The sequence below is a fragment of the Mirounga angustirostris genome, unplaced genomic scaffold (genome assembly GCF_029215605.1).
Source record: "Mirounga angustirostris isolate CCGP_5_RB_7025 unplaced genomic scaffold, mMirAng1.0.hap1 SCAF_12, whole genome shotgun sequence".
Lineage (NCBI taxonomy): Eukaryota > Metazoa > Chordata > Mammalia > Carnivora > Phocidae > Mirounga > Mirounga angustirostris.
Window position 1 is genome coordinate 75,129,998 of NW_026991720.1, and position 20,202 is coordinate 75,150,199.

Genomic DNA, 20,202 nt, shown 5'->3' on the forward strand with positions numbered 1-20,202 from the left:
TATTAGGACACTGGTTCTCAACGCTGACTGCACATCAGAACACCTGGGCAGCTTTTTACACTTTCCTGAGCCCCACCATTGACCGATTAAATTAATGTCTCTCAAGGTGAGGCTCAGTCAGGTATCCTTATTTTTCAAAAAATATTTTTAAAAAGCTCCCTGAGTGCTTCTAATATGCAACCATAGTTGAAAAACCACTAATCCAGAGTTAAGAGGATATACTTTACAGGATATACAGCACAGAGCAGTGATTCTCAAACTTTAATGTGTCAATGTAACCCCTGAGGATCTTGTTAAAGGACAGATTCCCATTCAGCAGGTGTAGGGAGGGCGCCAAGAATCTGCTCCCTGATGAGGCTAAAGCAGCCAGTCCCCTGTGAGTAGAGAGGATACAAACCAGTGCTGTCCAACAGAAATATAAGAGTGGCATATATAATTTAAAATTTTCTAGTAGCCACAGTAAAAAGAATGAATTTTAATAATGAACTTATTTAGCCCAATATGTCTAAAACATTACCATTTCAATATGTAGTCAATATAAAGTTTTTAATGAGATATTTTAAATTCTTTATTTCATGCTGTCTGATGTGGATTTTACACTTACAGCACATCTCAGTCCACACTACTCACATTTCAAGTGCTCACCAGCCACATGCAGCTAACAGCTAATGTCCTGGACAGCATGGGTAGAGAAGAACAAATGAAAGAAAGCTCAAAGAACTAACACTGGACATTCTATAGGAAAAGTCTGCAAATAGATAATGACAGGATAAGTACAAATGGGGGAAACTAAAGTCTTCAGAGACATAATTATATGTTATTTAGGCCTTTGATTCTTAATTCAAAAATGCAACTATAAAAAAGGTTTTTTGTTTTTTTTTTTTTTAGACAATTGGGGAAATTTGTTACAGATGAGCACTTAGATGATAAAAAGAATGTCCCTAATTTTATCAGGTGTGATTATAAGATTATGTGAGAAAATGTCCACTTTCTTAGAGATGTGCAAAGAAGTATGTAGGAATGAAAGGACAGGATTTGCTTCAAAATAGTTCAGCAAAAAAAGAAAAGGAAAATGAAAAAAGATAAAGCAAATGTGACAAACGCTTGGTAACTAACTATTCAACCTAAGTGATGGGTAATCAGGGATTTATTATACAAATCTTTTTTTTGTGTACACTTGAAAATTCTTTAATAAAAACTTTAAAACACAATAGCATTAGAATTTAAAAGCTAATTTTATTTTTTATAAAGGTCAACTACATGCTGAAGAATGGAAATAAGTAAACAAAACAATGGTATTTATGTATTAATAATGATATGTGTGTTATTTACCAATTGTACGTTAAGGAGGCTTCCTTTCTTTACGTACTCAGTGTAAAACTTTTACTAAATAAGGATGCCAAAAGTGAGCCTCTTTTCTAGTCTGAGTCACTTCTTCTATGTGAAAAACTGTAGTAGTCCCAACTGTTGCTAGGCCCCTTGCCCAAATATACTGACATCTGCTCTACTGAAGAATCCACCAGCAGTTTTAATCAAACATCATGTCTAAAGGCAATGAAATAACATCCATATCAAATCAGTATACCCTTTCTTGTTGTAATATTTAATTCCCCATTATCACTCAAGAAAGTACAATACAATGTAGTTTGACTATCTGGTAACTGGCTTTTTTCTCTTCCAGATGCATCTTCTTGACTTTTCTGTGTTTATATTGGTAACAGAGTGTGCAAAATATATTGACATGATGTTAACTCTTAATAATAATTGTTACCTGCCAAAAAATATACATGATCAGGAATTATCATAATTTGTCCATTATTAACGGGGCCAGGATGACATCATTGCATTCTCTTGTTAGGATCTATACCACTCAGCCTAACCCATGTGAAGCAGGGTGCTACAGCGTCACTGACTTACGGTTTGCAGGCTGACAGATCACACCGTCACTACTCACCAGGAACTACACAAACATGGCTGTTGAACTATAACAATGCCCTAGTTTTAACAATGCATGATTCTTTACTTCTGTTAGCTAGATTCTACAGTTCCTTCACGAGGGAGCCTTATAGGACATGTTACTATTCCTATAGTTTTTCACACCATAAACAGAAAAACTGCATCAGCCAAATAGCAAAAACTCCTTTTTATAAATTTTACTGGTATTAATCATGACAAAGAATATTTAGATTTTACTCACTGTTCTGTATATCTTTCTTATTCTCTGGATTCTCGGCACTCTCAAGCACAGAAGTATACATTTAAATAAATGTTTACTGAATAAAACTAAACTGAAAAATGAAAAGGTTCCCACCAATTAGCATAAATGACAATAAGTTTTTTATAAGGCCATAAACACTACATTTCATAATCTTAAGAGAGACTTTCCATGTAATGATTCAAAGTATAACTAATACCTTAAGCTTGTTTTTATTTTATTGAATGAAGTTTAATATGCCAGCAAAATTGAATTAAAACTTATCTAAATAAAATAAAATAAAGGTATGCCACAAATTTCAATAAAACTATGAAAATAAAAACCTAGAATGGGGGCGCCTGGGTGGCTCAGTCATTAAGTGTCTGCCTTCGGCTCAGGTCATGATCCCAGGGTTCTGGGATCAAGTTCCACATCGGACTCCCTGCTCGGCGGGAAGCCTGCTTCTCCCTCTCCCACTCCCCCTGCTTGTGTTCTTGCTCTTGCTATCTCTCTGTCAAATAAATAAAATCTTTAAAAAAAAAAACAAACCTAGAATGATGCTGTATTTCTCAATGAAATAACAGCATTATTCCTAATAATTATTTGGAGATTTAAAATTACTTGATACTTTAAAATTCCACCAACATAAATGTAATCACTCAAATACACCTTAGTCAAAGACTAATAATCCAAAATAATCCAAATTAGTATTGTATCAGTGATCGATGAAGAAAAGAATTATATTTAAAACTGGTACCAGTAAAGTAGTAAGTAGCCATGTATGTCTTCCTCCTAATATACATGAATCTATACTGTAATTATAAATATTAACCCAATATACACAAGTCTGTACTATAAATATAAATGTTAATCCAAATGCCATTTGGAAACTAGATCTGAAAAACAAATTTTTTGAAACTTGGGGATAATACAATCAGTCTAAATTCATTTGATCTGTAGCATTTGGGCATAATAAAGTAAAACATTTTAAATTTACCATTTATCCAAGTGTATTTAACAAGGATATTTTAAGGTTTTTATAGACCAAAAGAGAGGAATAATCTTTATATATTTTCTTTGTTCTAACCATATTATACATGATAGCATTTAATACTCATAGTAATCCATAAGGTAAGCATTATCTCCAGTTTACAGATAAGGAGACAGAGGCTCCAAGACATTAATTAAGATTGAACTCATAAGGATAGGCAAATATAAACCCAGTGTCTGAACATAGTCCATATTTGTTAAGAAAGCTTTAGAATGCTCCTCTAGTACACCACGCTCACCTATACTCTATTCAAAACTATAGGATGTTCACATTTTATGAGTATTCAAAGAATTAAAGCATACTTTAACAGTTACTCAAAAATACATCTAAGCATTGAGAAATATATAAAAAGAATAAGGTAAGTGACAAAGGATTTATATCAACCAGGAAAAGATGATTAACATAATGTGAAAGCAAAGATTACACGCTTCATAAATCTTTTAATACTCCTCTCCTGACCTTTTCCTTTACACATTTAAAATTTTAATCTTCTCAGGGCCACTATTGTCTTCTCAGGATTAACAAAGAAAATTCCAGTACCCAGCTTTCATTGCAGGCCGTCCTAACTGTTGATAAAAAAATTCTCAGCAAGAAAAGAGGGAAAAGGGCGCCTGAGTGGCTCAGTTGGTTAAGCGACTGCCTTCGGCTCAGGTCATGATCCTGGAGTCCCTGGATCGAGTCCCGCATCGGGCTCCCTGCTCAGCAGGGAGTCTGCTTCTCCCTCTGACCCTCCTCCCCCTCATGCTCTCTGTCTCTCATTCTCTCTGTCTCAAATAAATAAATAAAATCTTTAAAAAAAATAATAAAAATAAAAAATAAATTAAAAAAAAGAAAAGGGAAAAAAATGTCCACTCTCTCCCTATAGCCACAAATATGCCCAGAGTACTCTGTACCTTACAGATGATTCAGTTACTGTAGTGAATTGAGAAGATTCTCAAAGGAATGTATCTTACTCCTCTGTTCAGTATCCTTGTAAGTGGTTTTTATACAAAGGAATCTTGTAAGATACCAATTAACCTGGCTAAAAGTGTGGCCATGTTATGTGAAAGTACATCTTTGACCCTAAACTCAAGAAAATAGCCTAATCCAGGTTGGAGACCTTCATTATTTATTTTTTTCTCTGGTAATATTTAGTTGAAATCTCCTTAAAGGCATTAAAAAAACTCTAAGTATCAATGATACTCTTCTATCATAGAAGTATAATAAAACTATAAGTCAGATTCTTTTTTCAAACTAAAAAGTTTGAGTCTTCTCCTTTACATTATCAAAAGTACAATAAATGTGATACATTTTATTTTTCAAATGAAAATATCTCTTTAATAAATTAAAAACTGATTTCACAATTATTTTTAAGTTAAAAGCATTGAGACAAATTACCAGTATCAACTGCAAAAGAAAAATTAAATTATCTTCTACGCTTTTAGCTGTAAGGAAATAACTAGAAATCTTTATTGTTTGGCTCTGGATATTTTTCTCCCTGCTTATAGAAGCAAAGAGTTATGGAAGGTATTAATTTGCCCCTCAATGACTGATATGCCACAGGACAAACTCTCAGTAAAATAGTAGAAAAAAAATAAGAAAGAGTATGTGAACATAATTCTTTCCATTGAGATACAAATTCCTAGAAAACACTGAAATTTTATGTTAGTTAATAAAAGTTTTTTATTTAAAAAATCATATATGCAAACAATGAATCATGGAACACTACACCAAAAACTAATGACTACTGTATGGTGACTAACATAACATAACATAATAAAAAAAAAATCATCTTTCATGTTTACTAGGTCTCAAAGGATCTCCCTGGAAATTACATGTTAATTACAAAAGGAACCACAGTAACTATATCGAGAGAAAAACACCTTAACCAAATGATTAAAATTAATATCAGTAATAAAAGGCCAACAAGCTCCATGGGCCTCTGAATATGGTATTCCCAACACTGACAGACACACCACTTATATTTTAACCACAAATGGATAAACTCATTCTAATCATGAGGAAAAGCAAACCAACTCAAATTGAGGGACATTCTATAAAATTACTAGCTTATATTCTTCAGAAATATCAATTTCATACAAGACAAAGACTGAGAAACTGTTCTAAGTTAAAGGTGACTGAAGAAACGAGACTAAAGAAATGAATAACCAAATGCAAAACATGATTCTGGACTGGATCCTGTACCAGAAAAACCAAAGCTGCAATAAGAGACATTATTTGGACAACTGATGAAATTGGAATGAGTTATGGATAAGATGAAAGTATTACATTGATTTGAATTTCTGAAGTTGATAGATAATCTGTGGTTATATAAGAGAATATCTTTGGTCTCAGGAAAGACACAACTGAAGTATTATGGGGTAAAGAGTTGTGATGTATGCAAGAGGGAGAGAATTATGAGTAAATGTGGCAAAGTGTTGAAATTTGGTAAATCTAAGAAACAGCCTATCAGAATTCTTTGTACTATCCTTGCAACTTCTCTGAAATTTTGAAATTATTTCAAAATAAAAACTTTTAAAATCATCCTTTAAGATTAAATAAATATTAACATGAGAAGATTTTCACCATAAACAATTAATTGATAAAATCAAGTCTGACGAAATGGTATGATTAGTACAGGTGTTTTGAATAGTGACAAATTAAGGAGGTCATACCAGAGTGTAGACGAATACACACCTTTCTTCAGCAAAACAAAAAACAAAAAAACTACTGCTATGGAAAAAAGCTATACTAAAGTGTGCTTAGTGATACACACGTGGGGACAAACACTGCACCATCATTGTACTGTGAGTGGTACTGGTCTTACATCCCATCTTTTGAATCAATCAATAATTAGTCAATTAATGACTAAATAAATACTTCTAAAATTATGTATATGCATTTGAGAGAATACACATCAAGTCATAGCAGTTAACTCAGGGTAGCACACACGTGAAGACAGTTTTTATTTTCTTCCTGTATTTTGTAATATTTCTGCCATGAGCATGGATTACTTTTATAGTGATAAAAGAGTAAACTTTCTAAAAAGAGTAAGTAAAAAAGAACTTAATAGCAGGCAGTCAGATTTCTCAGAATTTGAATCCTATGTCAAAACATGACATTTTCTTATGTTTACATACAGCCAATATTTTCCCAAAAGGATCTCACTTACAGCTGATCTTGAAGCTCCACAATTATATATTCTAATTGTTCCTTTTCCAATTTATGGGCCAGGTCAGAATCTTCAATCCTTTGAAGTAGTATTTTATTCTGGGAGACAGACTCAGACAGCTGGTTCTCTCGAAGTCGTAAGAGTTCTTCAAGATAACCCTGAAAATACAGTACCAACAAGATAAAGCTACTGCAAAATTCTAATGTATCTCTTGAAGATCAATACTGAGTAGGTTAAATGCTATTCTTTCCAAATTGTAATGAAACAATCTCAAAGTATTACTGATGAAATAGTAAAAAAATAATTATTTTAATTGAATACAAAAATTTAACCTGTATCTTCCATCCCTTAAAGCCCTTCCTGAAGTTCAATAAGAGGTTTGCTTGCAGTGGGTAAACTGGAAGTTTGTACATTTTGACTTCCTTCACCTATTTTACCCATCTCCACCATGTTCACATTCATGGTGAACTGGTTCTTTTTTTTTCAAGAGCAATGTATTTCTTTAGTCTTAATAGTGCTTTTGCCTTAAGGTCTATATTGAATAGTATTAACATAAAATTTTTTTTCATATTTGTCCACTTTACCTTTACCCTCTTAATAAATGCTAAAATCTCAAACATATAAATGAAACCACATATAGAAGAATAAATGGCTTATTTTTTAATTTTTAACTTTTTTTAGAGGGCGGGGGGGCGGGCAGAGAGACATGGAGAGAGAGAATCTTAAGCAGGCTCCATGCTGAGGAGCTCGAGGGCTCTATTCCACGATCCTGAGATCATGACCTGAGCTGAAATCAAGAGTTGGATGCTTAACCGACTGAGCCAACCAGGTGCCCCTAAATGGCTAATTTTTATGTTAAAACATAAAACTAGAAGAAGTTGAAAAAACAAAAGCCTCTTTTAAAACTTTGCATGACTTTTCATTAAGAAAACATAACATAATAATAAAAAAAAAGAGAGAAGGACAATTCAAGAACAGAAAGGAAGTAGCAATTGGTCAACACTTACATTCAGCTAAAAGATCTTTTGGCAGTGACAGTCCAAAGGCAATAATGAGAATCAGATTAAATGACTTTTGGCAACTGATAAATACCTTCTGTTCCAGGGTTAGCTGATACTTTTGTTTAACTCTCTTACACTTGTTGAACCAACTATTCTCATCCATGATGAAAGGAGGCCCGACATTCTCTGGAGTGCTGCTTTCACTACCACTGCTTCCCAAAGTTCTCAGCTCTTCCTCGTCACTGCTGATGCTGTCAGAACTGGGAAGATTAAGATTTTAAAAATAAAGTTATTATGTTTCACTCCATTAAGAAATACTTCTCTATTCTGTAAGCTACTGGTGAGCCAACTGCAAAATATTTAGCACTCCATATACAATTATAATATGATATTATAAAGACTTTAGCTTCCTGAAAAAAAATGACAATCTAGTATAGACTGCCGACTCCCTCTCAGAGAGTCAAGCCTCAAGATGCTACAGAAGTTCAGCTGAGGTTTACAAACCTAAAGAATTAACATAAGAACTGTGAGAATGTTCTGAGAAGAGAGAAAGGATTTCCAGAGAAGAGAACCAGAAAACCTAGATGTGTTGGAAAGAACTTTCCAGATGAGTTTTTTTTACTGTCTCAGGTAGATGACTGCCTGTCCAGTATCCACTGCTGTGCAGACAAACAGCACGACCAGCCTAACGTCAGTGGGGTATAATAGGGCAATGTTCGAGGTCAGCTCAGCTTTGGCAAAGAAGGGATAATAAGAGGTTCAGAAAAACTAGTCACTCCTAAGCATTTTACGTTAGGGGAAGAAGGAGAAGCAGAGGTAGAGGAGAGGAAACACTGTTTACAATCCATATCTGAAATTCCTAATGATATCCATATGGTAGAACAGGACAGAATAAGGTTTAAAAAAAAAAAAGAAGAAGAAGAAGAAACTAAATGAAGAAGTGCACTAAAACGGGTTATCTGGTTTAGAAGAAAGAGGAGGTGTCACACTTAAAGAAGAACAGGGGAAAATACATTTTAAAATATAAACAATGGTATTAACATAAGACAAATAGCATACAAATATTCTGTGTAATCTTCAAAGTATTAAAAAAACCTCTGACCTATCAAATGGAGAAGCAAAATAAGAAAATACAGCAAATTCAAAACAAAAAATAAGATGGCAGAATAATCCCTAATACAAAATAAGTTACAAAAATCTTAAATGGGTTAAATTCAACAGCAAGAGCCAAATGTTTAAGTTTAATTAAGACAAATCAGGACTGGAGTGTTGTGGGTGGCTCAATCGGTTAAGCGTCCAACTCATGATTTTGGCTCAGGTCATGATCTCATGTGTCAGGGGATCAAGCCCTGCATCAGACTCTGTAATCAGTGCTTGAGATTCTATCTCTCCCTCTCCCTATGCCCCTCTCCCTCACATGCTCGCTCTCTCTCTCTAAAATAAATAAATAAACCTTAAAAAAAGACAAATAAGGACCAACAATAAGTTGTCTACAAGATACATATGAATACAGAACAATTAAAACTAAAGAAATGGAAAGCACACCAAGAAAACATGACTCAAAAGAAATCCAGGTCAGAAATAATAATTTCATAGGTTTACAGAGATATTATGGAAAATATCATAAGGATCAAAGAAAGATACATATTTCACTTTCTGTGATCTGTGTTTACACCTGTTGGGCTCCAGAGTCTAGGGACCAAGTATGTTGCAAATATGAATCAGAGACCTCTGCATAAGGAAAAGTCCTACCTCCAAGGAGACACTCTCAGTCAGTGATCTAGGTCACAAACCAGTAAACAAACACATACCAAAGGAAATTTGGCTGTCACAGCCATGGCTTTTAGTGGACTAGAGAAAATAAAGCAATGGCTGATGATAAACGTCCAGCTCTGAAAAACAGACAAACAGAACTTTTAAAAAAATTATACTGACATTAAAAATTAAATGGATGAGCTAACAGATACAGCTGAAGAGGGAATTAATAAAAAATATGAAGAAATTACAATTACTTACTAAAGATTTTCCAAATGCTAAGAAAAAAATAACTGCTATGCTCAATAGCAAATCCAGCAAAATTATCCTCCCAGAAAGAGGGCAGTATAAGTGCACATACTCAGAAAACTAAAACCAGAGAGCTATACCAAGAAATTCTCCTAAAAGAACTAATGATCACACTCCAAGAAAAAGGAAATGATCCAAGAAGAAACAGTGAGCAAAGAAAAATTTCAGCTTATGGGTAAACCTAAACAAAGACTGAGAGCATGAAACACTAACAATGATGCTTGCTTTGTGGAATTTTAAATACATCAACGAGAGACCTAAAATTCTAGACAGTAATAGCATATGTCAAGAATGAAATGACTAGAGTTAAAACAATGCAAAGTCCTCATTTATATGGATAGGTAGTAAAGATATTAACTTTATACTTTGTTAACTTTTAAGTGTGCATATTAAAATTAATGGAGTACCAATACAAGAAGAGAAATATAGTATGTAACTTGTAAACTAGTAGAGAAATAAAATGGGAGGAGAAGAAAAATCAATACAGAAAGAAAAGAAAGAGAGGAGGAGAAATAGAGAAACAGTAGAAAAAGAAATGCAAAAAATGTAGAGTAGAAAGCAAAGAGTAGAGGGGTGCCTAGTGGCTCAGTCAGTTAAGCGTCCAGCTCTTAATTTAGGCTCAGGTCATGATCTCGGGGTCATGGGATCAAGCCCCATGTTGGGCTCCATGCTCAGCAGGAAGTCTGCTTGAGATTCTCTCTCTCCCTCTTCTTCTGTCCCCACCCCCTCTCTAACATAAATAAATAAATCTTAAAAAAAAAAAAAGAAGGCAAAGAGTATAATGGTAGGTATCAATCCAAATGTATCAGCAAATGTCCAAATCACCTCAGTTTAATGACAACTGGGTGTTAACTGCAAATGATGAATCACTAAATTTTACCCTTGAAACTAATAATACATTATGTTAACTAAATTGAATTTAAATTAAAAAAGACAAAGTCTTTTAGACTAGATTTTTTAAATTCCAGTAAGTATATCTTGATGAGCACTGACTAATATATGGAGTTGTTGAATCACTGTATTGTACACTTGAAACTAACATAACGCTGTATGTTAACTACATTGGAAATAAAAAATTCCAGTTAAGTACTACTTTAAAAAGATATACTTAAAAAAACAGGACACGAAAAGGAAAAGCACTGTATTTCATAAATTCCTGCTGTACATTTTTTATATATTAACATACCTGAAATCAGGATACAGCTTACAATTGATGATATCTTACCTGCTGTCAAACCATTTTCTCACATATTAATGTCTCTGAACTGAGATGCATTTACAATGGAAGGCATGTCAGGTTATATGAAATATGGTTTAAAAAAAGATAAAAAAAATATACTAAAAAATACTAACCTAAAGAAAATTCATGGGGCTCTATTTATATCAGACAAAATGGGCTTTAAGGAATAAAAAATTACCATGTATTTACAGCTACTACATAGTGACAAAAAAAATTCATTGTTTCAGGAAAATCTAAGAATTCAAAACTTAGGTGCATCTTTTAAGTTAGATTCAAAAACCAGAGAGCAAAAATTGAAAGCACCACCTGAAAAAAACTGAAAAAATCAGATACCACAATGAAAGTATTTAATTCATCAATTCAAAGAGAAAAATAAGAAAGGTTATAGAATATCAGAACAACCATTATCAAGCATAATCTAATGAATACAGGACCCAACCATTGTAATACTGATCAATTGTAGGCCATTTTTCAACAAATTTCAAGAAACTATTATTATGTGGACCATATTGCCAATCACAACTGTAACAAAAGCCCTGAAAATGTTTGAAAATTAAAATTTACATTTCAAATATTCTTTGGTCAAAAAAACTATAATGGATATCTTACTTAAAACAACTAAAATAAAAACAACTTATCAAACTTATAAGATACAGCTAAAGTAGTACTTCAAGGGATATCTGTAGTCATATGTCCTTATAAGAAAAGAGGTAAATTTAAGTACTGAGAAAGAAAAAAAAATCATAAAAATTCTCCATAAACTGGGTATAGAGGGAACGTATCTCAACATAATAAAGGCCATATCTGACCAGCCCACAGCTACTTTCATACTCAATGGTAAAAAAGCCAAAAGCCTTTCCTCTAAGATCAGGAAGAAGACAAAGATACCTACTGTCCCCACTATTATTCAACATAGTATTGGAAATCCTAACCAATCCTAACTTGGAAAGGAAGAAGTAAAACTGTTTGCAGATGACATGATATTGTATATAGAAAACCTTAAAGACACCAGCAATAAACTGATAGAATAAATGAGTTCAGTCAAGACACAGAGTACAAAATCAATATACAAAATAAGCTGTGTTTCAACACACTAATGACAAACTATCAGAAACAAAAATTAATAAAACAATCCCATTTATAATTACATCAAAAAGAGTAAGATACCTTGGAATAGATGTAAAAGGGGAGGTAAAAGACCTATACACTGGAAACTGTAAGACAGTGATGAAAGAAACTGAGAAAGGCACACATAAACTTCAAGACATTCTCTGCTCATGAACTGATAAAATTAATATTGTTAAAATGACCATACTACCCAAGGCAACCTAAGGTTTAATGCAACACCTATCAAAATTCAATGGCATTTTTCCCAGACCTAGGGCAATCATAAAATCTGTACAGAACCACACCCACTAAACAGCCAAAGCAATCTTGAGCGAGAACAGAGCTGGAGGCATTGCACCTATTGATTTCAAAATACATTACAAATCAACAGTTATCAAAAGAGAATGGTACTGGCATAAATGCAGACACACAGATCAATGGAACCTAAGGGGAGTCCAGAATAAACCCACACATATTTGGTCAATTAATTTATGACAAAGGAGCCAAAAATATACAACAGTTAGAGAATAGTCTTGTCAATAAGTGGAGCTGAAAAAACTGATCAGCCTCATGTTAAAGAATAAAGCTGGAACCCCCATTTACACCATACACAAAAATCGACTCAGCAAAGTAGATTAAAGACTTGAATGTAAAACCTGAAACTGTAAAACTCCTAGAAGAAAACAGAAAGTAAGTTCCCTGACTTCAATCCAGACAAAAATTTTTGGATTTGAGGCCAAAAACAAAGGTAAATAAAAGCAAAAGCAAAAATAAACAAATGGGCCTACATCAAACTAAAAGGCTTCTACATAGCAACAGAAACCACTGCAAAATGAAAAGGCAACCTACTGACTGGAAGATAATATTTGCAAATCATAAATACAATAAGGAGTTAATATCCAAAATAGAAACTCAATAGCAAAAAGACCTATAACCCAATTTCAAATAGACTAAAGACCTGAACAGACATTTATCCAAAGAAGATATATGAAAAGCTCACAGGTACATGAAAAGATGGTCAACATCATTAGTCATCAGGGAAATGCATATCAAAATCACAATGAGATACCACCTCACACCTGTTAGAGTGGCCGTCATCAAAAAGACAAAAGATAACAAATGCTAGTGAGGATGTGGAGAAAAGGGAGCCCTTGTGCATTGTTGGTGGGATTGTATATTTGATAACAGCCACTATGGAGTTTCCTCCAAAACTTAGAAATAGAACTACTATGTGATCCAGAAATTCCACTTCTAGGAATATATCCAAAGAAAACAAAACACTAACTTGAAAAGATATCTGCATCCTACATTCATAGCAACACCATGTATAATAGATGAGACGTGGAAACAATCTAAGGGTCCATCAGTGGATGAATGGATACATATACAATAGAATATGAAATCCCACCATTTGCAACAACATGGATGGACCCTGAAGGCATTATGCTAATAAGTGAAATAAATCAGAGAAAGACAAATACTATATGATTTCATTCATATGTAGAATCTAAATACACACACACCTCATACACAAAATTAGTAGAAAAAGAGACCAGACTTGGGGTTACCAGAGGTAGAGGGTAGAGGGAAGGAGGACCTGGAGAAAGGGAAGGGGAACTGGAATAATGTGGTCAAATGGTCCAAACTTCCAGTTATAAGATAAATAAGTTCTAGGGATGTAATATACAAAATGATGACTAGAGCTAACACTGCTGTATGAAAATAGGAAAGTTGTTAAGAGAATAAATCCTAAGAGTTTTCATCACAAGGACACTTTTTTTTCCTTTTTCTTTTCTTTTTTTATTGTGTCTATATGAGAAGATGGGTATTAGCTGAACCTATTGTGGTAATCATTTCACAATTATGTGCAAATCACAAACCTTCATTCTGTACTCCTTAAATTTATGGTGGCTCAGTCAGTTAAGCATCTGCCTTTGGCTCAGGTCCTGATCCCAGGGTCCTGGGATTGAGCCCCGCTTCGGGCTCTCTCCTCAGCAGGAGAGTCTGCTTCTCCTTCTCCCTCTGCCCCTCTGCCCCGCTCATGCTCTCTCTCTCGTTCACTCTCTCAAATAAATAAAATCTTTAAAAAAAACAAAACTGAAAAAAACTATAAAATTGACAAACCTTTGGTAAGAATGATTTTAAAAATTAAGCAAAAAAAGGTCTATGAACACAAAAGGCAAAAGGTAACACAACTAGAAATGAAAAGAGATTTAAGAGATATTAAAAGAAATCTCTGATCATGATATATTTTTTAATTTTAATAAAATATAATTTGCCAAAACTGAATCAATAATAGAAAATCAGAATGATTATATGATTACCAATGAAATTAAGTTAGTAATTTTTTAAAACTTCAAAGAGTAGAAAGGGAAGACTGATAGTAAGTTCCTTGAAAGGACAAGAAAGAAAATAAATAATTTTCCACAGTGACTCCAAGGAACTATATAAACACTTCATATACATTATCTCATTAATCCTCATGATAACCCTATGAATTGTTGCTCTACTACTTAACAGATTCATCCAACAAAGGAAGATAGTAAGAATAAGAGATAATTAGTTTGCTCAAGGTCACCCTATAAGGGAAACTGGTATTACATTACAAAGTTTTTAAACAATATTACATTGCCTCTGAACATTTCAATGACCAATAATCCTATAGCTGTTCAAAAAAAGCTGAATGGATGGTAGACAAATAATATGGCTAAGAAGGTAAACTGATGCCAGGTCACGAATGGTCTATATGTTTTGCTAAAACTTATTTTATCCTATGCACAATTATAAAAGTTGATACTCATAAAAGTATCTCTTATTCTAAAAGACATAGAAATTCTGCAAACATTTTTGGTGGGAAAATAATACTTAAGAATTTCAGAAACATTCCTATATTTTAAAGAGCAAAATGGTTTTAGAATTTTTACTGAGACAGTGAAGGAAATATCAGTGATATAAAAGGAAAAATAATTTATTTTACCAAAAATCTTTATAATGCTTTATTATTTATAATTGCTGATAAGTAAGAATTATAATCACTCACCTTCTTTATTCCTTTACTTCTAATAATTAAACATTTATTTTTAACAAAGATAGACAAAGAAGAAATAATGGATCTTAATTTAAGGAGGTAAAAGTGATAGTGCCAAAGGGTTTGCTGATGGATCCTATGTGGATTATGGCAGAGAAAATTCAATGATGATATTAAAGTTTTGAGCATAAGCAGCCAGAATTACAGAACTACAATTCTTGGAATGGGAAAGGCTAAAGGAAGAAAAGTTGAGAGGAGAGAAATTAGGAGTTCAACTTCGTACATGCTCATTCGAGGTGCTTATCACATATTCAAGTGGAGATGGCAAGTTGGCAGCTAGATGTCTAGAGTTTAGGGCAGTGTTCCAGGTAGAAGTATACATTTGGGAAAGAGTAGCATAAAGATAATATTTAGAACCATACAACTGGATCAAACTACTTAGAGAGTGACTACACACAGAAAAGATTATTTGGGAATGATCTCTGAAACAGTCTAACATTCAGAGGTTGGGGAGATGAGGAGAAATGGGGACAGGAAGTAAGGAGGAGCCAACAGGAGGGAAACTGGAGAAGTGCTGAAGAGAGCAATCACGTGTATCAAACTGCTCAAAGGTCCAGACAGATGAGAAACGATTAACTACTGGATTTGGCAATGAGACATCACTGCTGACTTTGACAACAGCACTTTCCCGGGTAAGTACTAAAGCTCAATTTGAATAGTGCAAGGGAGAATGGAGGCAAAAAAAAAACCCAAAAAAAACCTGGAGACACAGTTTTATAATAAAGGAGAGGTGACTGAAAAGTAGCTCATAGTGACTATGTGGAAAGTTTCTGTTTTGTTTTTTAACATGGGGAAAATAACACTGCTTGTATGCTGTGATATGTGGGAAGATCTAGAAAAGAGGGAAAATAAATGGAAGAGGACAACTATTGGGGTGAAGACCTTAACATAAGAGAGAAGATGGGATGTAGTGTACAGGTCAAAGGACTGGTCTTCCACAGGAAAAGGATTATTTTATCCCTAAAAGAAGCGAAGGAAAGGCAGACTGTAGGGGACAGAATGTCTAAGAAGGGCAATTTAACAACATACAGGACTTGACAGTCTCTTTAAATCAGCCATTTTGTTTGTAGAAATTTGCCTCATTAAGGAAATAATCCTAACAGTACAAAGACTTAGCTATAAGAATGCTTATGACATTATATTTAAAAGCAAAATACTGAAGGCGTCATAAGAGACCAACAATAATTAGCTACTGGACTTTTCAGGCCTAAAATCCATTCAAGAAAAAATGTTTAAAGTTATATCAAGATGTATATCAGAGGGCGCCTGGGTGGCTCAGTTGGTTGGGCGACTGCCTTCGGCTCAGGTCATGGTCCTGGAGTCCCGGGATCGAGTCCCGCATTGGGCTCCCTGCTCGGCAGGGAGTCTGCTTCTCCCTCTGACCCTCCCCCCTCTCATGTGCTCTCTCTCATTCTCTCTCTCTCAAATAAATAAATAAATAAAATCTTTAAAAAAAAAAAAAGACGTATATCAGAAAAACTGAGTTTCATCTCACTGGTACACAACCTAAAACTAAAAACCAGTTTTAAATATGAAATATATTTTAGGATGTCTTCTATTAATATATTTCATATATTAAACTTTGAAAGGTAACAACACTCCAATCATTTAAAAAGACTAATGTCTAATAAACATTTTTAAAAGTTCAGTGGCACCAGTAATCAGATAAATGCAAATTAAAACAATCGGAAAAAAACCCAATAGGATATCATTTTTCACTTAAAGAACTGGCCACACTTTTAATACTTAGTTGGCAATGGGGGTAAGGAGGCAATCTCTCAGGTTGCCTATAGAAACTAAACTAGTATGGCCGCTCTGGAGGGCAATTTGACAGCATATTTCAAAAGCTTTAATAAATAATATATATGGTTTATTCAAGAAATTTTACTTCCAGGAGTTTAACTTAAAGAAATAATCATGGTCTGTATAAAAAGATGTAGTTACAAGGTTATTAACTGCAATAGTGCATGTGACAGCGAACAACTAACTGAATGCATCCTAAAGGTCCAACAATAATTGGGTAAACACGTTATACAGATAATTAAATTAAATTCATTAGGGAAATGAGGCTGTGGAAGGATAATGACATGCAAAAATGTCCATTATACAGTATTAAGGGAAATAAGTATTACATGTACATTACGATTCCATTTTAATTAAAGAAAAAATATATCTATGCATAGAAAATGCCGGAAAGCTACCCATCAAAATGTTAATGCTTCTAGCAGCTGCTTCTTAAAGGTAAGATTATGAGTGACTTAAACTTTCTTCTATCTACCTGTCTTTATTTTCTAATTTTTCTATAATTAATACATATTACTTTCCAAATAAATTAAAAGCAGAAATTTTGTTAGGGATAGACTTTTACAGTTTCTTAAAATTAAAACCCAATAAAGCCTTTTAAAATGTGTCTAATACAGGCATATTTCCTGGAAGCAATTGACTGTTTAAAATACTGGTTCTTTATGACAATCAGGATAGTTTAAATCTTTCTAAAAAGAAGATCTCCATGGTCAGTAATGCAAACGTGCTTATGACTAGGTTGAACTGATATTTCCCTTCTCATTTTATTGTTCTTTTTATAAGATAGGAGAAATCCCTCAGTGTATAAAGGAGAGGAAGCTATACATACATGTTTGGATTAGTGCATCAGAGAAAGAGGAAGTTGCATAAAAAGTGGTTAAGCAAGTTGGAGACACAGAGCATATATCATCAAATTCATTCTAAGGGGACCAGTTGAGAAGGTTCCATTACTGTAAAGTGTTGTAATAATTAATACAGACTCTTATATAAGTAGGAGAGAAAAATTAGTATTCACATTTATCTTTATATTTTAATTTAAGTCCTTTCCTAAATCACTAAAAACAGCCTTTCCACCTACACGTTAATGGCCAAACCCCTAATGTCCAGCTGTCATCTTGCTCTGTAATTCCAGGCCTGTGGCACACTCCACACAAACTAGCTGTATGACTATGGACAAGTTATTTAACTGCTCTGCATTTCAGTTTTTTCATTTGTAAAATTAAAATAGTGGTGCCTATGTCACCGGCTTTTGAGGATTAAATGACTTAATAGAAGGAAAGCACTTTGAACAATGCCTGATATATAGAAAGCATTCAGTAAGTATTCTCACTATTCTTTTTACTAGTATTATTTTTGAACTATTTGTTACCTTCATAAAATGTCCTATAATCCAATACATCCCAAACAGTGTAATTTTATGCCTGTTCAAAAATTCTTTTTTTTTTTTTTTTAAAGATTTTATTTATTTATTTGACAGAGAAAGACACAGTGAGAGAGGGAACACAAACGGGGAGTGGGAGAGGGAGAAGCAGACTCCCTGCCGAGCAGGGAGCCTGATGCGGGACTCGATCCAGGGACTCCAGGATCATGACCTGAGCTGAAGGCAGTCGCTTAACCAACTGAGCCACCCAGGCGCCCCTGTTCAAAAATTCTTGCCGTAATTTTTTTATAGATCTAATGTACTAGAATTATCCCCTTTCCCAAGTGATTCATTTACTCAAGTTAGAAATCTTGGTAGCATAATACTGTGTTACTTCTCCCTCACTACCTGAAGTATCTTCACAGTCTTCTCTCTCCAATAGTGACTTCTCTTACCCTAGAGACAAGGACTATACTTCTCAGAATTTCATGAAGCACCTACACTCTTGAAATCTATGTATCCCTGGCAGTTAGGAAAGTTTCTTTCTTACATTAGGTCCTCAATAAATGCATCTTCAGTGTGTGTGTGTGTGTGTGTGTGTGTGTGTGTGTACATATATTACACATATACATATATTTCTGTTTCCCTTACAGCTCTGACCTTACCATAACATTTTTAAAATATATGAAGACGATCATTCTATTCAGGAAACCAATTATGCAAGGAGAATTTAAAAAAAAATCCATAGATTTCATCTGATTAATTTTCAATGCTGATGAGATTGTAGGAAATTCTTAACTCTTACACAATTCTGGTAGTAGGATAAATTGGTACAACTCTTTTACACCGACGCACTTTAAGGGCCATAAAACTTTTCATTGTATTTGCCTGAGTAACTGTAAATTCACAGCAAAAACAAAAAGAAAATTTATTTGCACAAAATGTTCATTATTCTTTCCTTCATAATGGAAAGAAATTGGAGAACAATCTGAATGATGGATTTCAGTTTTGAACTCTCAATGGACTATAATAGGGCTACTAAAGTTATCATTACAATGACTATAGCAATAGAAATACATGCTGTTTTCTAACAGCTATATTTATGCTGGAATTAAAATTAGACAAAAAGTGTATTTACATAAACACTAAAAATGCAAATTGAGTTTGTATTTTTGAATGATTTCTGACACTGAAATAAAAACAGTTTTAATCAGATGAATATATTACACATGATATTCAACTATAAATTAAGATTTCAATAACATATTTCAAAATGTCAAATACCTTTGGGTAAACTTCAAATATGGTGTGTAGTCTATTACGGCAGGAAAGTTTCCATCCAATCCTTCTCCCTTGAGGCAGAAGCTAAGACAAGAGACAATAAATATGTCACATAATACATAAACTTTTAAATTGATGCCAAGTGTTATAAACAATCTCTTGTTAGAGACATTTCTTTCATCAAATTGCAGGTAAATTTTTTTATTTATATTTTCTTCATATTTAATTCATACATTACTTGTTACAAATGAACACCTTAATAAAGATACTCTACTTTCACTACCAATGACAAAGGATTGCACAAGTTAATACCCTCTAATATGAATATATCATGCAAAAGAAAAACTTTCTGAGAAATCTGTTCAAACATCATTTATCAGACACTACCTTGGTCTTCACTGGATTTTAAGACATTACTAGAGGATTTTCAAATGAAGACTTGTTCACATTTTCATACAAACTCTTATGTGACATTGACTAACTCCTTAAAAGTTCTGACTAATTAGAAAATGAAAGTTTTTCTAAACTATTTGAATAAGTGAAAGGGCTTGGATCTTAGACCTAAGAAGAATGCTAAAAAAACCCCCTTTTAATCTTTAGTCAATCCTTTTTGAGGCCATGGCAACAGGAAAAGGTTGAGATTTGCCCAAAGTCATACTGGGAGTCTCATAAAGCCAGTAAAGAAACTCTAGATCTCCTGGTCTCCCAATCTAGTCATCTTTGTTTTGTATGATAGTATATCCAATTGGATAATAAAAAAAAAGACGTTTAGTTTTATTATTACTATTATTAAAAGAAAAAAGTACATCTTCTAGGAACATAAACAAGAACATTTACAAGATGTAGGTTATCTTTTAAAAAA

At 33.5% G+C, this 20,202-nt stretch overlaps 1 protein-coding gene across 4 annotated transcripts in view; it reads right to left on the reverse strand.

Annotated features, from left to right (window-relative positions):
* The window catches only part of RUNDC3B (RUN domain containing 3B), a 130,513-nt gene that overhangs the window by 36,814 nt on the left and 73,497 nt on the right, over positions 1-20,202 (reverse strand). For all 4 annotated transcript variants that reach the window (XM_045864774.3, XM_045864775.3, XM_045864772.3 and 1 more), the window contains 3 exons: positions 19,344-19,424; positions 7,489-7,657; positions 6,397-6,554 (listed from right to left, as the gene is read on the reverse strand). In XM_045864774.3, coding sequence (XP_045720730.1) covers positions 6,397-6,554; positions 7,489-7,657; positions 19,344-19,424 — 408 coding nt within the window. The remainder of the gene's footprint in view (positions 1-6,396; positions 6,555-7,488; positions 7,658-19,343; positions 19,425-20,202) is intronic.